The sequence below is a fragment of the Chiloscyllium plagiosum genome, unplaced genomic scaffold, assembly GCF_037043375.1.
Source record: "Chiloscyllium plagiosum isolate Xiang-an unplaced genomic scaffold, Cpla_swu_hap1 HiC_scaffold_17, whole genome shotgun sequence".
Classification (NCBI taxonomy): Eukaryota; Metazoa; Chordata; class Chondrichthyes; order Orectolobiformes; family Hemiscylliidae; genus Chiloscyllium; species Chiloscyllium plagiosum.
The window spans coordinates 1924851-1945217 of NW_028270155.1; the positions used below are offsets into that span (position 1 = coordinate 1924851).

At 42.5% G+C, this 20367-nt stretch overlaps 1 protein-coding gene across 9 annotated transcripts in view; it reads left to right on the forward strand.

Moving 5' to 3' along the window:
* Positions 1–20367, forward strand: part of zc3h18 (zinc finger CCCH-type containing 18) — a 248786-nt gene that overhangs the window by 26127 nt on the left and 202292 nt on the right. For all 9 annotated transcript variants that reach the window (XR_015759908.1, XM_087995663.1, XM_087995669.1 and 6 more), the window contains one exon: positions 668–1398. Coding sequence is in view for 8 of the 9 variants with exons in the window: in XM_087995663.1 (XP_087851789.1) it covers positions 685–1398 (714 nt within the window). In the remaining variant the exon portion in view is untranslated. The remainder of the gene's footprint in view (positions 1–667; positions 1399–20367) is intronic.

A 20367-nucleotide genomic window follows, 5' to 3' on the forward strand; every position in this document is an offset into this window, starting at 1 on the left:
TACAAATGAAGTAAGACATGTCTTTTTTACAACTCCCTTAAGCCTCAGTAGCAGAAATTTGGCTCTTTAGTGCAGAATTTCATGTGACCTAGGGGATTTTTTTATCACACCTACTCAGTTTCCCAGCAGCACTTCTGGAACCTGTCTCCCAACTCTTGCTCAAAGATTTCTTATAAAAGAGGAATTCATCAAGACATCTCCCTCCCTGTTTCCAATTCTGCTGACTCCCTTCTGTTCTTGAAATTAATTCATGTGCTTCTTGTTCTTTAAGCCAGTGTGGAACACTCACTTGGTTGTTAGCTAGCTAAGCTTAAAATGTCTCGTGGAGTTTGTTTCCTGGTTTGTTGTTTTAGAACTTTTTTTTCTGTGTCTTATATTTGGTTTTAGTCTTGGCAGTTCTCATCAGATGTTGCAGGCTTTTGATTCACATATTTGGAAAACGTCATTTAAAGATTGCTGCTGGGTTCCACTTTCCATTGAATCTGTTTTGACTTGGTAGAACATAGACCTTTAGCAGAATGTTAGTATTATCGACTTGACACTGAGGAACTTTGTGACTGAACTTGGTGTCATTGTGTGCTTACATACATAGTGTGCACAGTATAGTGGAGAAAATGCTGGAGCACCTGTAGGTGAAATATATTCACATACTTTTCTCTTGTAACAGAATAACATTGTTCTCCGATGGATGTCTCCGATAGTCCTGATCGTGACCCTCATTCACCTGAGGACCAACTCTCTGAAGATGACCTATTGCTTGAGGGTGGACATGAAAACGATGATGAAGAGGACATAGGCAAACGTTCAGACAATGATGGAGAATGCATTGATTCTGAAGATAACGACCATTGCAGTGATGCTGAGAATCGTAGTATTGGTGAACTTGACAATGAGGGGAGCCGGGACAATGGGGAAACCCATGAATCAGAGGTGGAAGAGGAGGAGGAAAAGTTGAGAGAAGAAGGAGATTACAGCGAAGAAAGTGGAAATGAGGAGCCATCGAAAGACTTGGATGCAGGATCTGATCATGATAATGTTGCAAGTCCAAAAAGAACTTGCAATACTGAACAAACTGATAAAGCTGTTTCTGAGAAACAGGATTCCCAAATTGATGAGGACACTGCAAATGATTCCAAGGATGAAGCATCCTCTGTCATCAGGGACCTGGATGAACATGAGCTGGACTACGATGAGGAGGTCCCAGAAGAACAGCCAGGGGCTGTGACAGAAGACAGTGAAAAACAAAGCACGGAAGAGAAAAGTAGTGACTCTCCAAAGGAAGGTGAAGTGGAGAAAAGTCAACTTGAAGAGAGAATGTCTGAAAGAGACAGAAAAGATTCATTTCGTGAGAGAAAAAAGGATGAGGATGACGGTGAGCTTGATGAAGGAGAAGTTGAGGTATGATCTTAAACAATTTTATCCCAAGAAATGTGGAATTCCAACAGTAATGATAGGTGTTCAAGCTTCTGAATTGAATGCTTGCAAAGTATGTTATTGCATTCCTGTGTTTTTAAGTATTGTGGTATGGGGGATATAGATGTGTTTATACATAAATCATAAAGTTAGCATACAAATACAGCAGGTGGGACCAGTGTGGAGTAAAGAACTGGAACTAGCAAAACCCATTCAAAAGAAAGACTTAATCTAAATTTGTTTAATATATGATCACTGCTCCATGACACTGTGACCCTTTTGCTATGAATTCTGTGTCTTATGATCTTATATTCCTCAACCACCTGATGAAGGAACAGCACTCCAAAAGCTAGTGCTTCCAAATAAACTTGTTGGACTATAACCTGGTGTTGTGTAATTTTTAACTTTGTACAGCCCAGTCCAACACCAACCCCTCCAAATTATCCCTACCATAAAGGTGAACATTCCATTTGCCTCGTGATCTATGGTTATAGTGGAGTGCAGGAAAGTGGCATTTAGGTTGCACTCAGATCGTCTGTAATCTTGCTGAATGGCAGTGCAGGCTTGAAGGATCAAACGGCCTATTTTTGCTGTTTATGTACAGATCTTGCTGTGGCTGGTATTCGGTATAGAGCTCCTATGTTCCAAAAGCAGAAAGTCATCAACAAGTGTCTCTGTATTTTTCACACTCATCTCCTTGCACCTTTTTACCCTCCCTCCTTCCATCCACCCAGACATTCCTTTCCTGCTGTATAAGGTGTGGCTAACTGAGCAGCACTTGTTCTTCAAAGTCAGAAGTTGTCTTTTCTGGGTCCACTCCAGTGCTGCCTGTGTACTACACTGTCAAGGGCCCTGTTTTGTGTGAGATATCCAGTTCAGGCCCTATCTGGCTTTTCAGGTGGATGCATTTTAAAGAAGATCAGGAATAGTTAATGAATTTGGTCTCTGATTAATATTAGTCTTTCCTTGGTTATTCTGTGCTTCTCTTTTGTGTATGAAATATCTCTGGGTTTTCTTGATTTTCCATCCTAATATATCTTGATATTGCCTTTTTCCTAATTTCCCTAACAATTTTATTCTACACCATCTCTACTTGTGTACATTTTCTGCAGTATCAAACTATTGTTTAGAGAGACACTATACATTCTGACCTTGCCAGCCATGTTCAGATCCCTGGAATGAATAAAAATACACACGTTTCCCCTTCACTTTTGCACCCACTTATGTGCTCATTAGCATTCAAGGTCTGGAATTGGAAATGTTATTCTTTTCTCTTAATTTGATAATTTTTCTTAGTTCTGAACAAAAATTTTCACATTATTTCCATTTCCTTGAATACCACCTAAATTCCATAATCTTTGTTCGTAATAGCAAAGTAAAAATTGCCCACATGGCCCTTTTGAACCTACTCTGCTAATTAATAAAATTGTGATCTGATCAGATTTGAAAGTCAACCACATTCTTCCATTTCCCTGATAATCTTTCATTCCCTTAATAATCAAGTACTAATTCTATATCTGCTTTAAAATATTTAATGATTCAACATCAACTACTTTTTGAGGACAAGAATTCAGAAGACACTCAATACTCTGAGAGAAAAAATGTTTCCTCGTCTCTGTTTTAAATGGGTGTGTTATGGGTAAGTCACCACAAGTTTCCTTTAATTCAGCTACTTCAGAAATCTTTCAGACCATCAAGCATTGAAAAAGTGATGTAAACCTTATTGCATGTAACAAACAAAATAGGACCCCTCAAGTAATCAAGTTAAGTCTCATAACTCAACTTTGCTATTACCTCATTTAGCTATGATCCCAACCAATGGTAACTGTCTCTGTCCAGGGTTTCATCCTCATGCAGTGTTGTTTTTGAAGTTCTGCTCCCAAGGAATCCTGAAGTTAAATTCCTTCAAGTTTGTGGTGTGACACTATTAATGGTAGTTCGTTCGACCAAATTATTGACTACTCTTCTGAAACCATTCTAAACTACAGCTTGCCACCTTATCAGAAGTAGCTTTCCTGTTCCTTGTTACAATTGGCGTTGACTATGTTTGAAGATACAGCTTTCCTGTGATTAACTTCTCAAATTCTCCTGCTGGGCAATCAGTTGTCCTTTTGGCATAAAGTACCAGTTATCAAGCTGCTGTTAAAACAGTTTTGCTCATGTAACTTTGACCTCTTCTTCTGTCAGACTTGGCTAATTACTTTCAATTCATGTTTGAGTGTGTCCTTGTCTCTTAAAAGTTTATTCCAGCCAGAGTTATTGCTGTGCCTTTCAACCTATGAACAGTTGCAGTATCACAAGTGCTTCCTTATTTTAAACTATGACTACTACATTATCCCAAATTCTCCATCAGTCAAGTCCCTTGGCAGTCTTGGATGGTTCAATTAAGTCACCTCTGACTCTTCTAAATTCTAGAAGGTGTAGGTCTAGTTAGTCCAACCTTTCCTCATAAGCAATCTGCTCATTCCAGGTCCAGTAAATCTTCTCCAAACTGATTCTAGTTAACATCCTAATGTAAATACGTGACCAGTACTATACAGACTACTCCAGATGCTGTTTCACCAATGCTCTGTTTAGCTGAAGCATAACCTCCCAAATCTTGAATTCAATTCCCTTCGCAATAAGCCATGGAATTCATTGCGCTTTCCTGATTACTTTCTGTATCTGTGTACTAACCTTCTAAGACACAAGCACTTGGGCACCCAGATCTCTCTGCATCTCAGAGCTCTGCAACCTCCCACCATTTATATAATATGCTACATTTTTATTATTTAGCTAAAATTGACAATTTCCGTAAGACCAGAAGACACAGAGCAGAAATATGGCCATTCAATCATGCCTGATAGGTTTCTCAACCCCATTCTCCCGCTTTCTCCCCATAACTTTTGATCCTCAAGAACCTATCTATCTCAGTCTTAAATATACTCAATGACCCGGTCTCCACAGCCTTCTGTGGCAGTGAATTCCATCGATTCACCACTGTCTGGCTGAAGTAGTTTCTCCTTAGCTCCATTCCAAAAGGTCTTCCCTTTACTCTAAGCTTTGCCCTTGGGCCCTCGTCTCTCCTACCAATGCAAGCATCTTCTCAATATCTACTCTGTCCAGGTCATTCAGTATTCAGTGCATTTCAGTATGTAAGTTTGCGCGCTGAGCAGGTAGGTTTGTTCTTGGACGTTTCATCACCATGCTAGGTAACATACCATCAGTGAACCTTTGGTGAAGCATTGGTGTTTTGTCCCACCTGCTATTTATCTGTCTCTGATTGTTTTGGTAGGTGATATCATTTCCGGTTCTGCTTCTGAGAGGTTGATAAATGGGGTCCAAATCTATATGATTGTTAATGGACTTCCAGTTTAAATGCCAGGCCCTTAGGAGTTCGCTGCCTCATGCTCCCATGAGGAGGTTGAACAGTTCATCCACTTTACCAACACCTTCCACCCCAACCTCAAATTTACCTGGACCGTCTCAGACTCCTCCCTCCCCTTCCTAGACCTCTCCGTTTCTATCTCGGGCGATCGAATCAACACGGACATTTACTGTAAACCAACCAACTCCCACAGCTACCTAGATTACACCTCCTCCCACCCTGCCCCCTGTAAAAACGCCATCCCATATTCCCAATTCCTTCGTCTCCGCCGCATCTGCTCCCAGGAGGACCAGTTCCAATACCGTACAACCCAGATGGCTTCCTTCTTCAAAGACCGCAATATCCCCCCAGACGTGATCGACGATGCTCTCCACCGCATCTTCTCCACTTCCCACTCCTCTGCCCTTGAGCCCCGCCCCCCCAATCGACACCAGGACAGAACCCCACTGGTCCTCACCTACCACCCCACCAACCTCCATATACATCGTATCATCCGTCGTCATTTCCGCCACCTCCAAACGGACCCCACCACCAGGGATATATTTCCTTCCCCTCCCCTATCAGCGTTCCGAAAAGATCACTCCCTCCGTGACTCCCTCGTCAGGTCAACACCCCCAACCAACCCAACCTCCACTCCCGGCTCCTTCCCCTGCAACCGCAAGAAATGCAAAACTTGCGCCCATACCTCCCCCCTTACTTCCCCCCCAAGGCCCCAAGCGATCCTTCCATATCCGACACAAATTCACCTGCACCTCCACACACATCATTTACTGCATCCACTGCACCCGATGTGGCCTCCTCTATATTGGGGAGACAGGCCGCCTACTTGCGGAAAGTTTCAGAGAACACCTCTGAGACACCCTGACCGACCAACCCAACCACCCCGTTGCTCAACACTTCAACACCCCCTCCCACTCCACCAAGGACATGCAGAACCTTGGACTCCTCCATCGCCAGACTATAGCAACATGATGGCTGGAGGAAGAGCGCCTCATCTTCTGCCAAGGAACCCTCCAACCACAAGGGATGAACTCAGATTTCTCCAGTTTCCTCATTTCCCCACCCCCCACCTTGTCTCAGTCCCAACCCTCAAACTCAGCACCACCTTCCTAACCTGCAATCTTCTTCCTGACCTCTCCGCCCCCAGCCCTACTCCGGCCTATCACCCTCACCTTAACCTCCTTCCACCTATCGCATTTCCAACGCCCCTCCCCTAAGTCCCTCCTCCCTACCTTTTATCTTAGCCTGCTGGACACATTTTCCTCATTCCTGAAGAAGGGCTTATGCCCAAAACGTCGATTCTCCTGTTCCTTGGATGCTGCCTGACCTGCGCTTTTCCAGCAACACATTTTCAGCCTTACGAGTTCCATATGGGATCACCAATATCAGAACTTAGAGCAGAAGCAGTTATGCAGAGGTTAGAACGAACAGCCCTTCCCACAATCAAGCCCAAGCCTTGGGTCTTTTATATGTATGACACCTTTGTCATCACGAAACACAATAACCAAGAAGAAACCCACAAGCACATGAACAACAATCCTATCGGTATAAAATTCACCAAAGAGGAAGAGAACAACAACCGACTCCCATTCCTCGATGTCACAGTAGAACGAAAAGCCAATGGAGAGCAGCAGTCCAGCATTTACAGGAAAGCTACACGCACTCACCAGATACTCAAGTACAGGAGCAGCCATCCCAGCACCCACATGTGGAGCTGCATCATTAATTAAACAGGCCACAACACACTGCAGCATCCAGGAACTATGAGAAGCCAAGGAAAAACATCTACATAACGTATTCAGGAAGAACGGTTACCCGATAAGCGCAGTCTGAAGATTCCTGCACAACAGATGTAAACGGGAAGACACGGCAAGACTCGTGCCACCCTACCATACATCAAAGACATTTCAGAGGTGATGACCAGACTACTCAGGCCTCTAGGTGTCATGGTGGCCCACAAACCTACCACCACACTGAAACAGCTCCCCATGAATTTAAATGATGCCATACCCACAGCCAGCAAGATGAACGTCATATACAAAATACCCTGCAAGGACTACAACAAGCATTACATTGGACATGCAGAAAGTTAGCCATCAAGATACATGAGCATCGACCAGCCACCAAAAGACATGACCAACTATCACTGGTATCCATACACACAGACAAAGAGGGACATCACTTCGACTGGGACAATACATCCATCCTGGGACAGACCAAGCAAAGTCATGCACGGGAATTCCTAGAGGCCTGGCATTCAAACCGGAGCTCCGATAACAAACATTTCGATTTGGGTCCCATTTACCAATCAACCAAAACAGAACCAGCAATGATATCGCCCACCGCAACAGACCAAGATGCATAACTGGCAAGTGGGATGAAACATCAGTGCTTCACCGGACGCTCACTGATGATGTTACCTAGCATGGTAATGAAATGTCTAAGAACAAACCCACCAGCTCAGCGAGCAAACTTACAACCTGAGCTACAAATCTTATCCAACATCTGTATGTTTCAATTAGCTTCCCCCATCATCCTTCTAAATTCCGAGTATAGACCCAGAGTCCTCAAAGATTCCTCATATGTTAAGCTCAAAGCTGCACACAATGCACCAAATGTGATCTGACCAGAGCCTTTTAGAGCCTCAGAAGTACATCCCTGCTTTTATAGTCAAGTCCTCTCTAATGTGATCATTACATTTGGATGTAGGTTTGCTCGCTGAGCTGGAAGGTTCATTTTCAGAAGTTTCGTCACCATACATTTTCAGTGAGTCTCTGGACAAAGCTTCCAGCTCAGTGAGCAAACCTACATCCAGAACCTCAACCTGAGCTACAAATTTTCTCAAAACACGCTATCAGTACATTTGCCTTCCAAACTACTGACTCAGCCTGCAAGTTTAACTTGAGAGAATCCTGGACTACAACACCCAAGTCTCTTTGCACTTCAGACTTGTGAATTTTCTCTCCATTTAGAAAATAATCCATGCTTCTATTCTTCTTATCAAAGTACATGGCCTCACACTTTCCCACGTTATACTCCATCTGCCACTTTTTTGCCTGCTGTCCTGACCTGTTGAAATCCTTCTGTAGTCTACTCAAAGAGAGATGTACAGCATGGAAACAGAACCTTCGGTCCAACTCGTCCATGCCAACCAGATATCCCAACCCAATCTAGTCCCATCTGCCAGCACCTGGCCCATATTCCTCCAAACCCTTCCTATTCATATACCCATCCAAATGCCTTTTAAATGTTGCAGTTGTACCAGCCTCCACCACTTCCTCTGGCAACACATTCCACACACGCACCACCCTCTGCGTGAAAAGGTTGCCTCTTAGCTCTCTTTTATATCTTTCCCCTCTCACTCTAAACCTATGTCCTCTAGTTCTGGACTCCCCCACCCCAGGGAAAAGACTTTGTCTATTTATCCTATCAATGCCCCTCATAATTTTGTAAACATCTATAAGGTCACCCCTCAGCCTCCGATTCTCCAGCCCATTCTACCTCTCTCTGTAGCTCAAATCCTCCAACTCTGGCAACATCCTTGTCAATCTTTTCTGAACCCTTTCAAGTTTCACAACATCCTTCCAATAGGAAGGAGACCAGAAATGCACACAATATTCCAAAAGGGACCTAACCACTGTTCTGTAGTAGTCACAAAACCATTTTGGATTGTCATAAAAATATTTTCCAGTTCACTATTATTCTCTTAACAAGGAAATCTGTCATATTTACCTAGTCTGGCAAATTGTGACTCCAGATTCGCAGTAATATGGTTGACTCTTGTGAAATGATCTCTCAGATGGCCTAGCAAGCCTTTCAGTTGTACTAAACTGCTTCAAAGTCATAATTGAAACCAGATAAACCACTGGGCATTACCCTGTGCACTGGAAATGGGAACAGCAAACCCAGCCCTGCATATTCCCCAGTTCCTCCTTACAAAAACAGTTTGACATAACCATTCTCACTGAATACACCTTTCAATGCCACAGGCAGCACCGTCATCATTTCCCAAGTATGGTCAGAATACCAGAACAAATCAATCAGATTATAGCCACAGTGCCATGCAATCAGGGTGGAGTTATTCTGGGCATCTACAACCTGACTCCAGACTCCATAATGCCTCATGGCATCAAACTGCTTCAGAGTCATAACTGAAACCAGATAAACCACTGGGCAATACTACTTGTCCCTCTACCTATCTTTATATCATCTATAAATGTAGCCAGAATGCCCTCAGTTCCTTCAACTGGATTGTTCATGTATAAAGTGAAAAGTTGCGGTCCCAACACTGAGCCTTGTGGAACACCACTTGTTACTGGCTGCCATCCTAAGAAGGGTCCTTTTATCCCCACTCTACTTTCTGCCAGACAGCCAAGCTTCTATCCTTGTCTCTAGCACCATGGGCTCTTACCTTACTCGATGGCCTCCTGTATGGCACCTTATCAAAGGCCGCCTTGAAGTCGGGATGGATAACATCCAATTGCTCTCCTTGGTCTAACCTGTTTGTTACTTCCTCAAAGACTTTTAGCAGATTTGTCAGGCATGACCTTCCCTTGATGAAACCATGCTGACTTTGCCATATTTTACCATACACTTCCATGTATTCAGAAATCTAATCCGTCACAGTGGATCCAGGATCTCACCCATGACCGAGGTTAAGCTGATCGGTCTGTAATTTTCTGTCTTTTGCTTCGCTCCCTTTTTAAACAGGGGTCACATTAGCGATTTTCCAGTCCTCTTAGTTCTAGTGCTTCCTGAGAGATCACCACTAATGCCTCCGCTATCTCTTCAGTGATCTCCCTTAGAATCCTGGGGTGTAGTCTATCTGGTGCAGGTGATTTATCCATATTCAGGCCATTCAGGTTTTCTAGCACTTTCCCCTTGGTGATGGCCACTATACTCAGCTCTGCCCCCTCACTCTCTTGAATTTTTGGGATATTACTCATATCTTCTACCGTGAAGACCGAAGCAAAGTAATTGTTCAGTACCTCAACCACTTCCTTGTTCCCCACTACTGTCTCTCCAGTGTCATTTTCCAGTGGCCCAATGTCCACTTTTGCCTCTCTTTTGCCCTTTATATATCTAAAGAAACTCTTGCAATCTTCCTTTACATTACTGACTAGGTTACCCTCATATTTAATCTTCCTCCTTATTGTTTTTTTTGTTGCCCCCTGTTGGTCTTTGTAAGCTTCCAGATCCTCTAGTTTCCCTCTGCCCTTTGCAACACTGTATGCTTTCTCTTTTGCTTTTATGCTATTCCTGCTATTCGTCAGCCACGGTAGCCTCATCCTCCCTGTATCGCACTTCTTTTTTCCTTGGGATGAATCTCTGCTGTGTCTCCTGAATTACTCCCAGAACCTCCTGCTATTGCTAATCCACTGTCTTTCCTGCAGGGCTCATCTCCCAGTCAGTTCTACCCAGCTCCTCCCTCTTGCCTCTGCAGTTGCCTTTGTTCACCTATGAAACAATTACCTTCATTCTATCTTCTCCCTCTCAAATTGCAGAGTAAATTCAATTATGTTATGATCATTGCCTCCTAAGGGTTCCTTCATCTTAAGCTCTCTTATCAAGTCTCCCTCACAGCACAGCACTAAATCCAATATTGCTTGTTCCTTCGTTGAGGAGAGGTCCAAAAAGCCATCTCATAGACATTCCACAATTTTTTCTTTCATACCACTACCAGCCTGATTTTTCCAGGTAAAAACAATGACTGCAGATGCTGGAAACCAGATTCTGGATTAGTGGTGCTGGAAAAGCACAGCAGTTCAGGCAGCATCCAAGGAGCAGTAAAATCGATGTTTCGGGCAAAAGCCCTTCATCAGGAATACAGGCAGAGTGCCTGAAGGGTGGAGCCCAGTCCACCTGCATATTGATCACTGCAACTTTGCCTTTCCTACGCATCTTTTCTATCTCCTGGTGAATCTTGCGCCCCAGCCCCTGACTATTGTTTGGAGGTCTGTACATAACTCCAACAATGGTTTTTTTAACCTTTTCTGTTTCCTCAATTCTACCCACACAGATTCTACACCAAAAAGTCATAGAGATGTACAGCATGGAAACAGATCTTTCGGTCCAACTTGTCATGCCGACAAGATATCCCAACCCAATTTAGTCTCACCTGCCAGTACCTGGCCCATATCCCTCCAAACCCTTCCTATTCATATACCCAGCCAGATGCCTTTTAAATGTTGCAATTGTACTAGCCTCCACCACTTTCTCTGGCAGCCCATTCCATGCATGCACCGTCCTCTGCGTGAAAAAGTTCCCCCTTAGGTCTCTTTTATATCTTTCCCCTCTCACCTTAAACCTATACCCTCTAAGTTTGGACTCGCCCACCCCAGGGAAAAGACCTTGTCTATTTACCCTATTCCTGCCCCTCATGATTTTATAAACCTCTATAAGGTCATCCCTCAGTCTCCAACGCTGCAGGAAAACAGCCCCAGCCTATTCAACCTCTTCCTTTAGCTCAAACTCTCCAACCCTGGCAACATCCTTCTAAATCTTTTCTGAACTCGTTCACATTTCACAACATCCTTCCGATAGGAAAGAGACTAGAATTGCATGCAACATTCCAACAGTGGCCTAACCAATGTCCTGCACAGCCGCAACATGATCTGCCAACTCCTATACTCAATACTCTGACCAATAAAGGAAAGTTTATCAAATGCTTTCTTCACTATCCTCTATACCTGCGACTCTAATTTCAAGGAGCTATGAACCTGCACTCCAAGGTCTCTCTAGGACCTTACCATTAAGTGTATAAGTTCTGCTAAGATTTGCTTTTCTAAAATGCAGCACCTCTCATTTATCTAAATTAAACTCCATCTGCCACTCTAGCCTATTGGCCCATCTGATCAAGATCCCATTGTAATCTGCGGTAACCTTCTTTGTTGTCCACTACACCTCCAATTTTGACCATACTTCATTCCTTACTATTGATTTAATTTCATTTCTTACTGATAAAGCAACCCCACCTCCTCTGCCCACCTGCCTGTCCTTTCGATAGGATGTATGTCCTTGGATATTCAGCTCCCAGTCCTGATCCCCTTACAGCCACATCTCTGTGCTCACCAAGTCATACCTGGCAATTCTGATCTGCATCACAAGCTCATTTACCTTCTTCCTTATACTGCACGCATTCAGATATAACACTTTCAGTCCTGTATTAACCATCCCTCTTATCATTGTCATTCATTTGTCCAGTATGCTTAAACTTTGATTGCCAAAGCTTTCCTTACATTCTGTCCTATTTGGGTCTGTGCTGGAGGTTTTAATAACCTTTCCTGAGTTCTGCATTCTTACCATCTCCTTTAATTTGGGTCTGATTTCTCCTGTAAGTGAACCCCACCCCCTATTTATGTAATTCATGTGGTTCCAGCACAGTTCACATAAAGACAGTCCCATCAGAACAGGTTCCTTCTTCCCCAGTAATGGAGCCAATGTCCATGAATTCAAACTCATTTCTCTCACACTAATCTTTGAGCCATGCATTTATCTGCTTAATCTTATTGATCTTGTACCAGTTAGCTCATGACTCAGGTCTTAATCCAGAAATATTTAGCCTTTTGGTTCTGCTTTCTAATTTAGCTCCTATCTGTCCATACTCCCTTAGCAGGACCTCTGCCCTAGTTTTATCTACGTTGTTGATGCCTATGTGGGTCACAACTACTGGATCTTTAGCCTCCCACTCAAAGTTCCTCTGCAGCCCAGAGACGATATCTCGAACCCGAGCACCAGGCAGGCAACACAACTTTCAGGACTCTCGATTCTGGACACAGGGTACAGTGTCTATTCCGGGGAGAAAGTGAGGTCTGCAGATGCTGGAGATCAGAGATGGAAATGTGTTGCTGGAAAAGCGCAGCAGGTCAGGCAGCATCTAGGGAACAGGAGAATCGACGTTTCGGCCCTGAAGAAGGGCTAATGCCCGAAACGTCGATTCTCCTGTTCCACAGTGTGTATTCCCCCAACTATAGTATCCCCAATTACAACAACATTTCTCTTCTCTCCCCCACTTAAGTGGCTACCTGTACCACAATGCTGTGGTCAGTCTGCCCATCCTCCCTGCAGTCACCATTCTCATTCACATGGCAGCAAAACTCTTGAAGCTGTTGGAGCAGGACAGGGGCTGAGGCTCCTGCAACTACCTCCTGGATCCCTCTCCCTGCCTCATTCACAGCCATACCCTCCTTTCCCTGAAGATTGGCCAAATTAGAGTATTTAGTCTAATGAATGTGACTGTCTCCTAAAACACAGCATTCAGGTAAATTCCCTCCTCCCTGATGTGTCACAATGTTTGAAGCTCAGACTCCTGCTCATTAACTCTGAGCTGGAGTTCTTCCAGCCACCAACATTTATTACAGACATCATTTTAAGTTTTTGCACATTATACTCCGTTTTCCAAATCTTTATCCGTTGACTTACCTTATCTGTATCTTGTTACGCTCCTTAAGTCCTCTTTAGAACTCACTTTCCTATCTATGTTTGAATCATTAGCAAATTTAGCTGCCATATCTTTGATCCCATCCTCCAAATTATTTATATAATTTGTAGAATTGAAGTCTTAGCACTGACCACTGTGGCATACCACTCATGACATCTGCCAGCCTGAAAAAGGCTGATTTGTTCCGACTCTGTTTCCTGTTAGCAAGCCAATCTATTAACATCAACATGTCAATCTCCTATTAATATCCCATACAACATGAGCTTTTATTTTCTGCAATAACCTTGGTGTGACACTCATCAAAACTCCTTTGGAAATCTAAATGCAATAGATTCATTGGTTCCCTTAGTCTACAGCACAGCTTCCTTTCTCAAATAACTCCAATAAATTAGTTAAATATGATTTTCCTTTGAGAAAACCATGTTGGTGCTATCTGAATATCTTGAATGTGTCCCTAGTGTCCTGTTGTAATGTTTTAATAAAGCTTCAAATATGTAAAGCTAACTGGCCTGCAGTTTCCTGCTTTATGCCTTCCCTTTTCGAATAAAGAAGTGACATTAGCTATTTTGAAATCTATGGGAATCTTACCTGAATTTAATGAATTTTGGAAAATTAAAGTCATTGCAACAACTATTTCACTCAGGACTACTTATTTGTTAATTATAATGACCTTGCATTCCTCCCTTTCTTTAAATTTCTGATTTGCAACTATTTTCAGGATGCTACTTGTATGCTCTGTAGTGCGGATAGACAGAAAATATCTGTTCAGTTAATCTACTGACTTGTTATTCTCCATTACTAATTCCTCAGATGCGTTTTCTACAGGACCAACACTTTGATAACTCTGCTTCTTCAAATATGTTAAGCATCTTTTCCAATCTTTTTATATTTTCAGCTAATGTTTTTTGTATTCTAACTTCCGTCTGTATTAATACTTTAGTTATTCTTTGCTGTTTTTATATTCTGCATGGTCTTCTGACCTGCCGCCTGCCTTTGCAGAATAATATATGGATACAAGTTTGCTCGCTGAACTGGAAGCTTAGTTTTTGGGCATTCCATCACCATACAAGGTAATATCATCAATAAGCCTCCGGTGAAGCTTATGATCTGCTTTCTATTCGTGTTTAGATTTCCTTGAGTTGGTGCTGTCATTTCCTATTCTTTTTCTCAGAGGGTGGTAAATGTAGTCCAAGTCAATGTGCTTGTTGATAGAATTCTGGTTGAAATGCTATGCTTCTAGGAATTTTCGTGCATGTCTCTGTTTGGCATCTCCTAGGATTTCTGCAGCACACTCTGTACAAACACGTTGATTTGGACCCCATTTACTACCCTCTGAGAAAAAGAACAGGAAATGACATCACCAACCCAAGGAAACCTAAACACAAATGGAAAGCCGGTCATAACACCAGTGCTTCACTGGAGGCTCACTGATGCTGTTACCTAGTTTGGTGACGAAATGTCTGAAAATGAACCTTCCAACTCAGTGAGCAAACTTACATCCAGAACCTCAACATTAACTACAAATCTTCTCCAAGCTCAATGGGGTAATATATATTTAAATTTGGCATCACATTTATAACATTTTTAGTTAATCGTGCATGGCAGTTTAGAATTTTTCTTATTGGAATGTATCTATCCTGTGCTTTTTGGAATATCCACTTAAATATTTGCCCCTGCATCTCTATTGACCTATCCTTTAACCTAAATTGCCAGTTCATTTTCGCGAGCTCTGCTTTCATGACTTTATAACTGGCCTTTAAGTTCAAAATAAGCGTTGTACCCTTTCTGAAATTGTATGGTCACCACTACCCTGTGACACTTTCACGATGAGTTCAGAAAATTAATTATAACTGAAACCAAAATTGCTGGAGAACATCAGATCTGGCGCATTTGTGGGGAGAAAGCGCAGTTAAAATGTCAAGTCTTGTGAGCCTTCATCAAGTGACCAGGTCCTGGTAAAGCCTGCTGTCTGCTTGGTGCCATAACTTGCTGGGCTAATGATTTGGAGGAGCCAGTGTTGGACTGGGGTGGACAAAGTTAAAAGTCACACAACACCGGGCTATAGTCCCAACAGGCTTATTTGGAAGCACTAGCTTTGGAAGTACTGCTGCTTCATCAGGACCATAAGACATAGAATTTATAGCCCAAGATTACAGTGTCATGCAGGTGAAATGATGAATTGAACAAACGTAGATCCTTCATTGAAGGATCTTGTCTTTGGCAAGTAAGATTAAGGAGAGTACCAAGCTATTTTATATACTAGGAACAAAAAGGTAGCTAGAGAAAGGGTAGGTCCAATAAAGGAGAAAGGAGGGAATTTATGCATGGAGCCGGAGGAAACAAACACGGAGAATGTGCAAACTCCACACAGACAGATGCCCGAGGCTGGAACTGAACCTGGCACCCTGGCACTGCAAGGCAGCAGTGCTAACCACTGAGCCATCATACCACACCTACTGGTCAACTCAATTGGTTGGTGCATGGAGTATAGAAGTTGGGAAATCATGTTGCTGTATAAAACTTTAGTTAGCTTTAAAAAAAGTCCCCAATTCGTCTCATAGGAAAGATGTGAAAGCTTTAGAGAGAGGATGCAGAGGAGATTTACCAGAATGCTGCCTCGACTAGAGGGCATGCCTTATGAAGAAAAGTTGAGGGAGCTAGGGCTTTTCTCATTGGAGTGAAGAAGCATGAGAGGTGACTTGATAGTGGTGTACAAGATGTTGAGAGGCATACAGAGGAACCTCGATTCTCTGAATATCAATTATTTGAATTTTGGATTATCGGAGGAAGACCTCGAGGTCCCGCAAAAACATTACTGTACTGAAGAACATGTGAAAACGCTGGTAAAAACAAAAAAAACACAGGCACCTCAAGCATCAGCGACTGGATTTTTTTAGGTAAGGGTTAGTAGCCCTTTGCAAAAGTAAGTGCTTTACAGGGTATTCCCATTACAGAGTATTACCGGGCCATTTGTGAAAACAATGGCCGAGAAAGTAAACACACGCATGAGGCGGTGCTTCTGTCTTTCACTTGTAACATTGAGTTCACGGAAACTGACAAGTGCTCTTGTGATTGTAGGAGCTGTTTGGGACTTTGCTTAATGCTGGGATTTCTTATACAGAATTTGCAGAATGCAAACATTAGTTAGTTTAAATAACAGACTCATCAAAATTGTAGATTTAAACAAACTCTCCGGGAGAGCACAACGTTAGATCAGTATGCCTTCCCTTGTTTAAGGTCGGATTGATTATCCACATAATCAATTATCTGAACAAAATAGTGCCTGCCCATCTCGTTCAGGTAATCGAGGTTTTTCTGTAGATAGAGTGGATAGCCGGAAACATTTTCCCATGGGGGAAATGTTGATCATGAGGGGACAGAATTTCAAAGTGATTGGGAATGTTTAGGGGCAATGTCAGGTAGGTTCTTTACCCAGAGAGTGGTGGGTGCATGGAATGCACTGCCAGCAGTGGCAGGAGAATCAGATATGTTAGGGACATTTAAGCACTTAGATAGGCACATGAAAATTAGTGCTGAAAAATGTGTTGCTGGAAAAACGCAGCTCTGATCTCCAGCATCTGCAGTCCTCACTTTCTCCTACATGAAAATTAGTACAAGGAAGGGTATGTAGGTTAATCTGATCTTAGAGTAGAATAGCAGACCAGCACAACGTTGAGGGCCGAAGAGCCTGAATTGTGCTATACTGTTCAACATAGTTCTAGTTCTAATTCGTAAAGAAGGGCTTGTGCCCGAAACGTCGATTCTTCTGCTGCTTGGATGCTGCCTGACCTGCTGCGCTTTTCCAGAACACATTTTTCAGCTCTAATTCGTCAATCGCATTACACGAATTTGCGTTAATGGAAAACGTGTTACAACAGAACGACCTGTATTAAGAAGGTAGAAGTGTTGAGTGACTTGAAAAACATGAGGATCGACATGCCCCTAGCACCTGATGGGTTTTATCCCTGGATACTAAGGGAGGCAAGGGAAGAGACTGCTGGGACTTTAACAGAGAATGTTGTAATCAAGGACAAGGTCCCAGAAGACAAGAGAATAGCCACTGTTGTTCATTTGTTTAAGAAGGGCAAGAGGGATAAGCCAGGAAATTTTCAGCCGGTGAACTGTACTTCAGTGGTAGGGAAATTTTGGAGAAGATTCTTCAGGACAGGATTAACTCGCATTTGGAAAAGAATAGATTTATGAGTGACAATCAGAGTAACTTTGTGTGGAGGAAGTATTGTCTCATAAATTTGTTTGTGATTTCTGAGGAATTGACAAAGGTGATTGAGGGTCGAACAGTGGATGTAGTCTACATGGACATAAGCATTTGACAAGGTCCATCTTGGTAAATTGGTTCAGAAGATTAAGTCACACGAGATCCACGGTGAGTTGGTAAGTTGAATACAACATTAGCTTGGTTATTGAAAACAGCGTAGTTGTGAAGGGATGTTTTTCAGACTAGAGGTCTGCAACCATTAGTGTTCCACAGGATCAATGTTGGGACCTCTGTTGTTTGTAATTGATAGAAATGATTTAGATGAAAATGTTGGTGGTCTGATTAGTACATTTGCAGGTGACACAAATTGATGGAGCTTTGGATAGTGAAGAAGATTGTCAAAGGATACAACAGGATCTAGATCAGTTGGAAAGTTAGGTGGAGAAATAGCAGTTGGAGTTTAATCTGGACAAGTGTGAGGTGATGGATTTTGGGAAGTCAAATGCAAGAGGAACGTAGGCATTAAATGGCTGGACCATCAGGAAGTATTGGTATACTGAGAGATCTTGGATTTTAAATTGAAAGTGGCAACACAAGTGGATAATGTAGTATAAGAGTTGGCAAGTCATGTTATAGCTGCATAAAACTTTAGTCACATTTGGAATGTTACATGGAGTTCTGGCTGCCACACTACAGTACGGAGGCTTAGTAGAGGATGACGAAGAGATTAACTGGGATGTTGCCTGGATTGGAAGGTAGTAGCTATAAGGAGAGATTGGACAAACTTGGATTGTTTTCAGTATAGTGTTGAAGGCTGAGGCGGCCTGATAGAATAATATATAATTATGAGAGGCATGCGTAGAGTGCATAGTCAGAGTCTTTTTCTCGGGGTGGAAATAGCAAATACTGCGGGGGGAGGGGGGGGATGAGGTTTAAAGTGAGAAGGTGAAAGGAGCTGTGCAAGGCAAGTTCTTTATGCAGAGGCTGGTAGGTGCCTGGAACATACTGGCAGAGAACATCGTAGAAGCAGAGGTGATAGCAACATTTCAGAGGCATTTAGACAGACACATCGACAAGCAGGGAATAGAAGGATATGGACCATGTGCAGGCAGATGGATTAGTTTAGAATAGCATTATGCTCAGTGCAGCTAGATTGAGCTGAAGGGCCTATTACTTAGCTGTACTGCTCAGACATGTTCAACAACACATGGCATTCAAACTGATTTACATTTAAGAAACTATTTCCTGGACACTTCTGCCAGTCTCATTCATGCTTAGTGAAAAAACTGATCTTTGTCAATTTATACCTTTTACTCTTGATAGATCTTTATCTTTTTCCATAATTGCACTAAATATGACTGGATTATACTAGTTTAGAAGAATGAGAGTGGATATGCTTGAAACATAGAATTCCATGAGGGCTGGACAGGCTAGATACAGGGAGGATATTTCCTCTGGTTTAGGAGTCTTGAGGTGGTGATCACAGGGTCAGGATGCAAGGTACTTCATTTGCAACTGAGATAAGGAAATAATTCTTCACTGAGGATGGTCACCTTGTTGAATTCACTACTACAGAAGGCCACTGAATATATTCAAAAGAAGGTTGATAACTTTTGAAATATTGAAGATATCAAGATGTATGGGGAGGAAGTAGGAATATAGCATTGAGATAGAGAATCAGCCATGAATGGCCTCCTACTCCTAGTGTTGTAACAGCCACAAAAATGCTCTTCCGCCAATGCCACTTCCACTTATTCAGCTTCAATTGATAAAATTAAGTCCAGAACTGTCTCTTCTACGAACGTACAACCATTTTCACAGAAGTGTATTATTGTAGAAGGAGGCCATTCAGTCTATCCCGTCTGCATCAACTCTTCAAACAAGCATTATCATCAAGCAGGGATTTGGTTAGCTAAGTTGGCTGGACAGCTGGTTTATGATGGAGAGTGGGTTCAATTCCCACTCCATGAGATTACCATGAAGGGGTCTTCAACTTCTCCCCTTGCCTGAGGCATGGTGACCCTCAAGCTAAACCACTAGTTGTCTCTCCCTAATAAGACAGCAGCCTTACGGTCCTCTGGGATGATGTCAACTTTACCTACTACCTAGTGCTAATTTCCTACCTTTTTCTGATTTCCTTGCACATTATTTCTAAGCAAATAATTGTCCAATGCTGTTGTGAATGTCTCAATTGAACCCACACTTCAAGGCAATACATTCCAGATCCTAACAACTGTGTGTGTGTGTGTGTGTGTGTGTGTGTGTGTGTAGGGGTGCCGTGGAATTTCTCCCCATATTTGCTCCTTGACAAACACTTTAAATCTATCCTTTTTTGTTCTTGTAACTCAACAAGCTTTTTTTCCTTGCCATACTATCCATATGATTGAGAGTCTGGAGTCACATGTAGGCCAGTCCAAGTGTGGACAGCAGATTTCTTTTCCGAAAGGATCTGATCAAATCACGTAGTTTTGCAGCTTGATTGTCTCAATAATGCTGACTGTGGAAATACGTTTTAGTTTCAGACATTTTGTTAATTTAATTTAATTCTACCAATTGTTGTAGCAGCATTTGAACCTATGTCTCCAGAGGTGAAGCCTGAGCCTCTGGATACCTGGTCTGTTGAGATTTGCACCACTTCACCATCTCTCCAGTGCCAACTTACCGATGCAAATAGTGATATTAGGTGCAGATTTTCAGTTTAATATCTGGTGCTGCAAATAACATCGCTTGGTTTTAATTTTGGATGCATTTAACTGAAATGCAAATTGAGTATTTTCTGTAGCAAGTAATTGATGCAGTTATGCCCAAGAAAAATATTTGAAATCTACCCATGCCTTTAATACTCAAATCCAGATTACATGCATAAGTGTTGGACAATTGTTCAACGCTGACTGCTGACTGGTACTACTGTTTCCTCATTTAAAAATATGT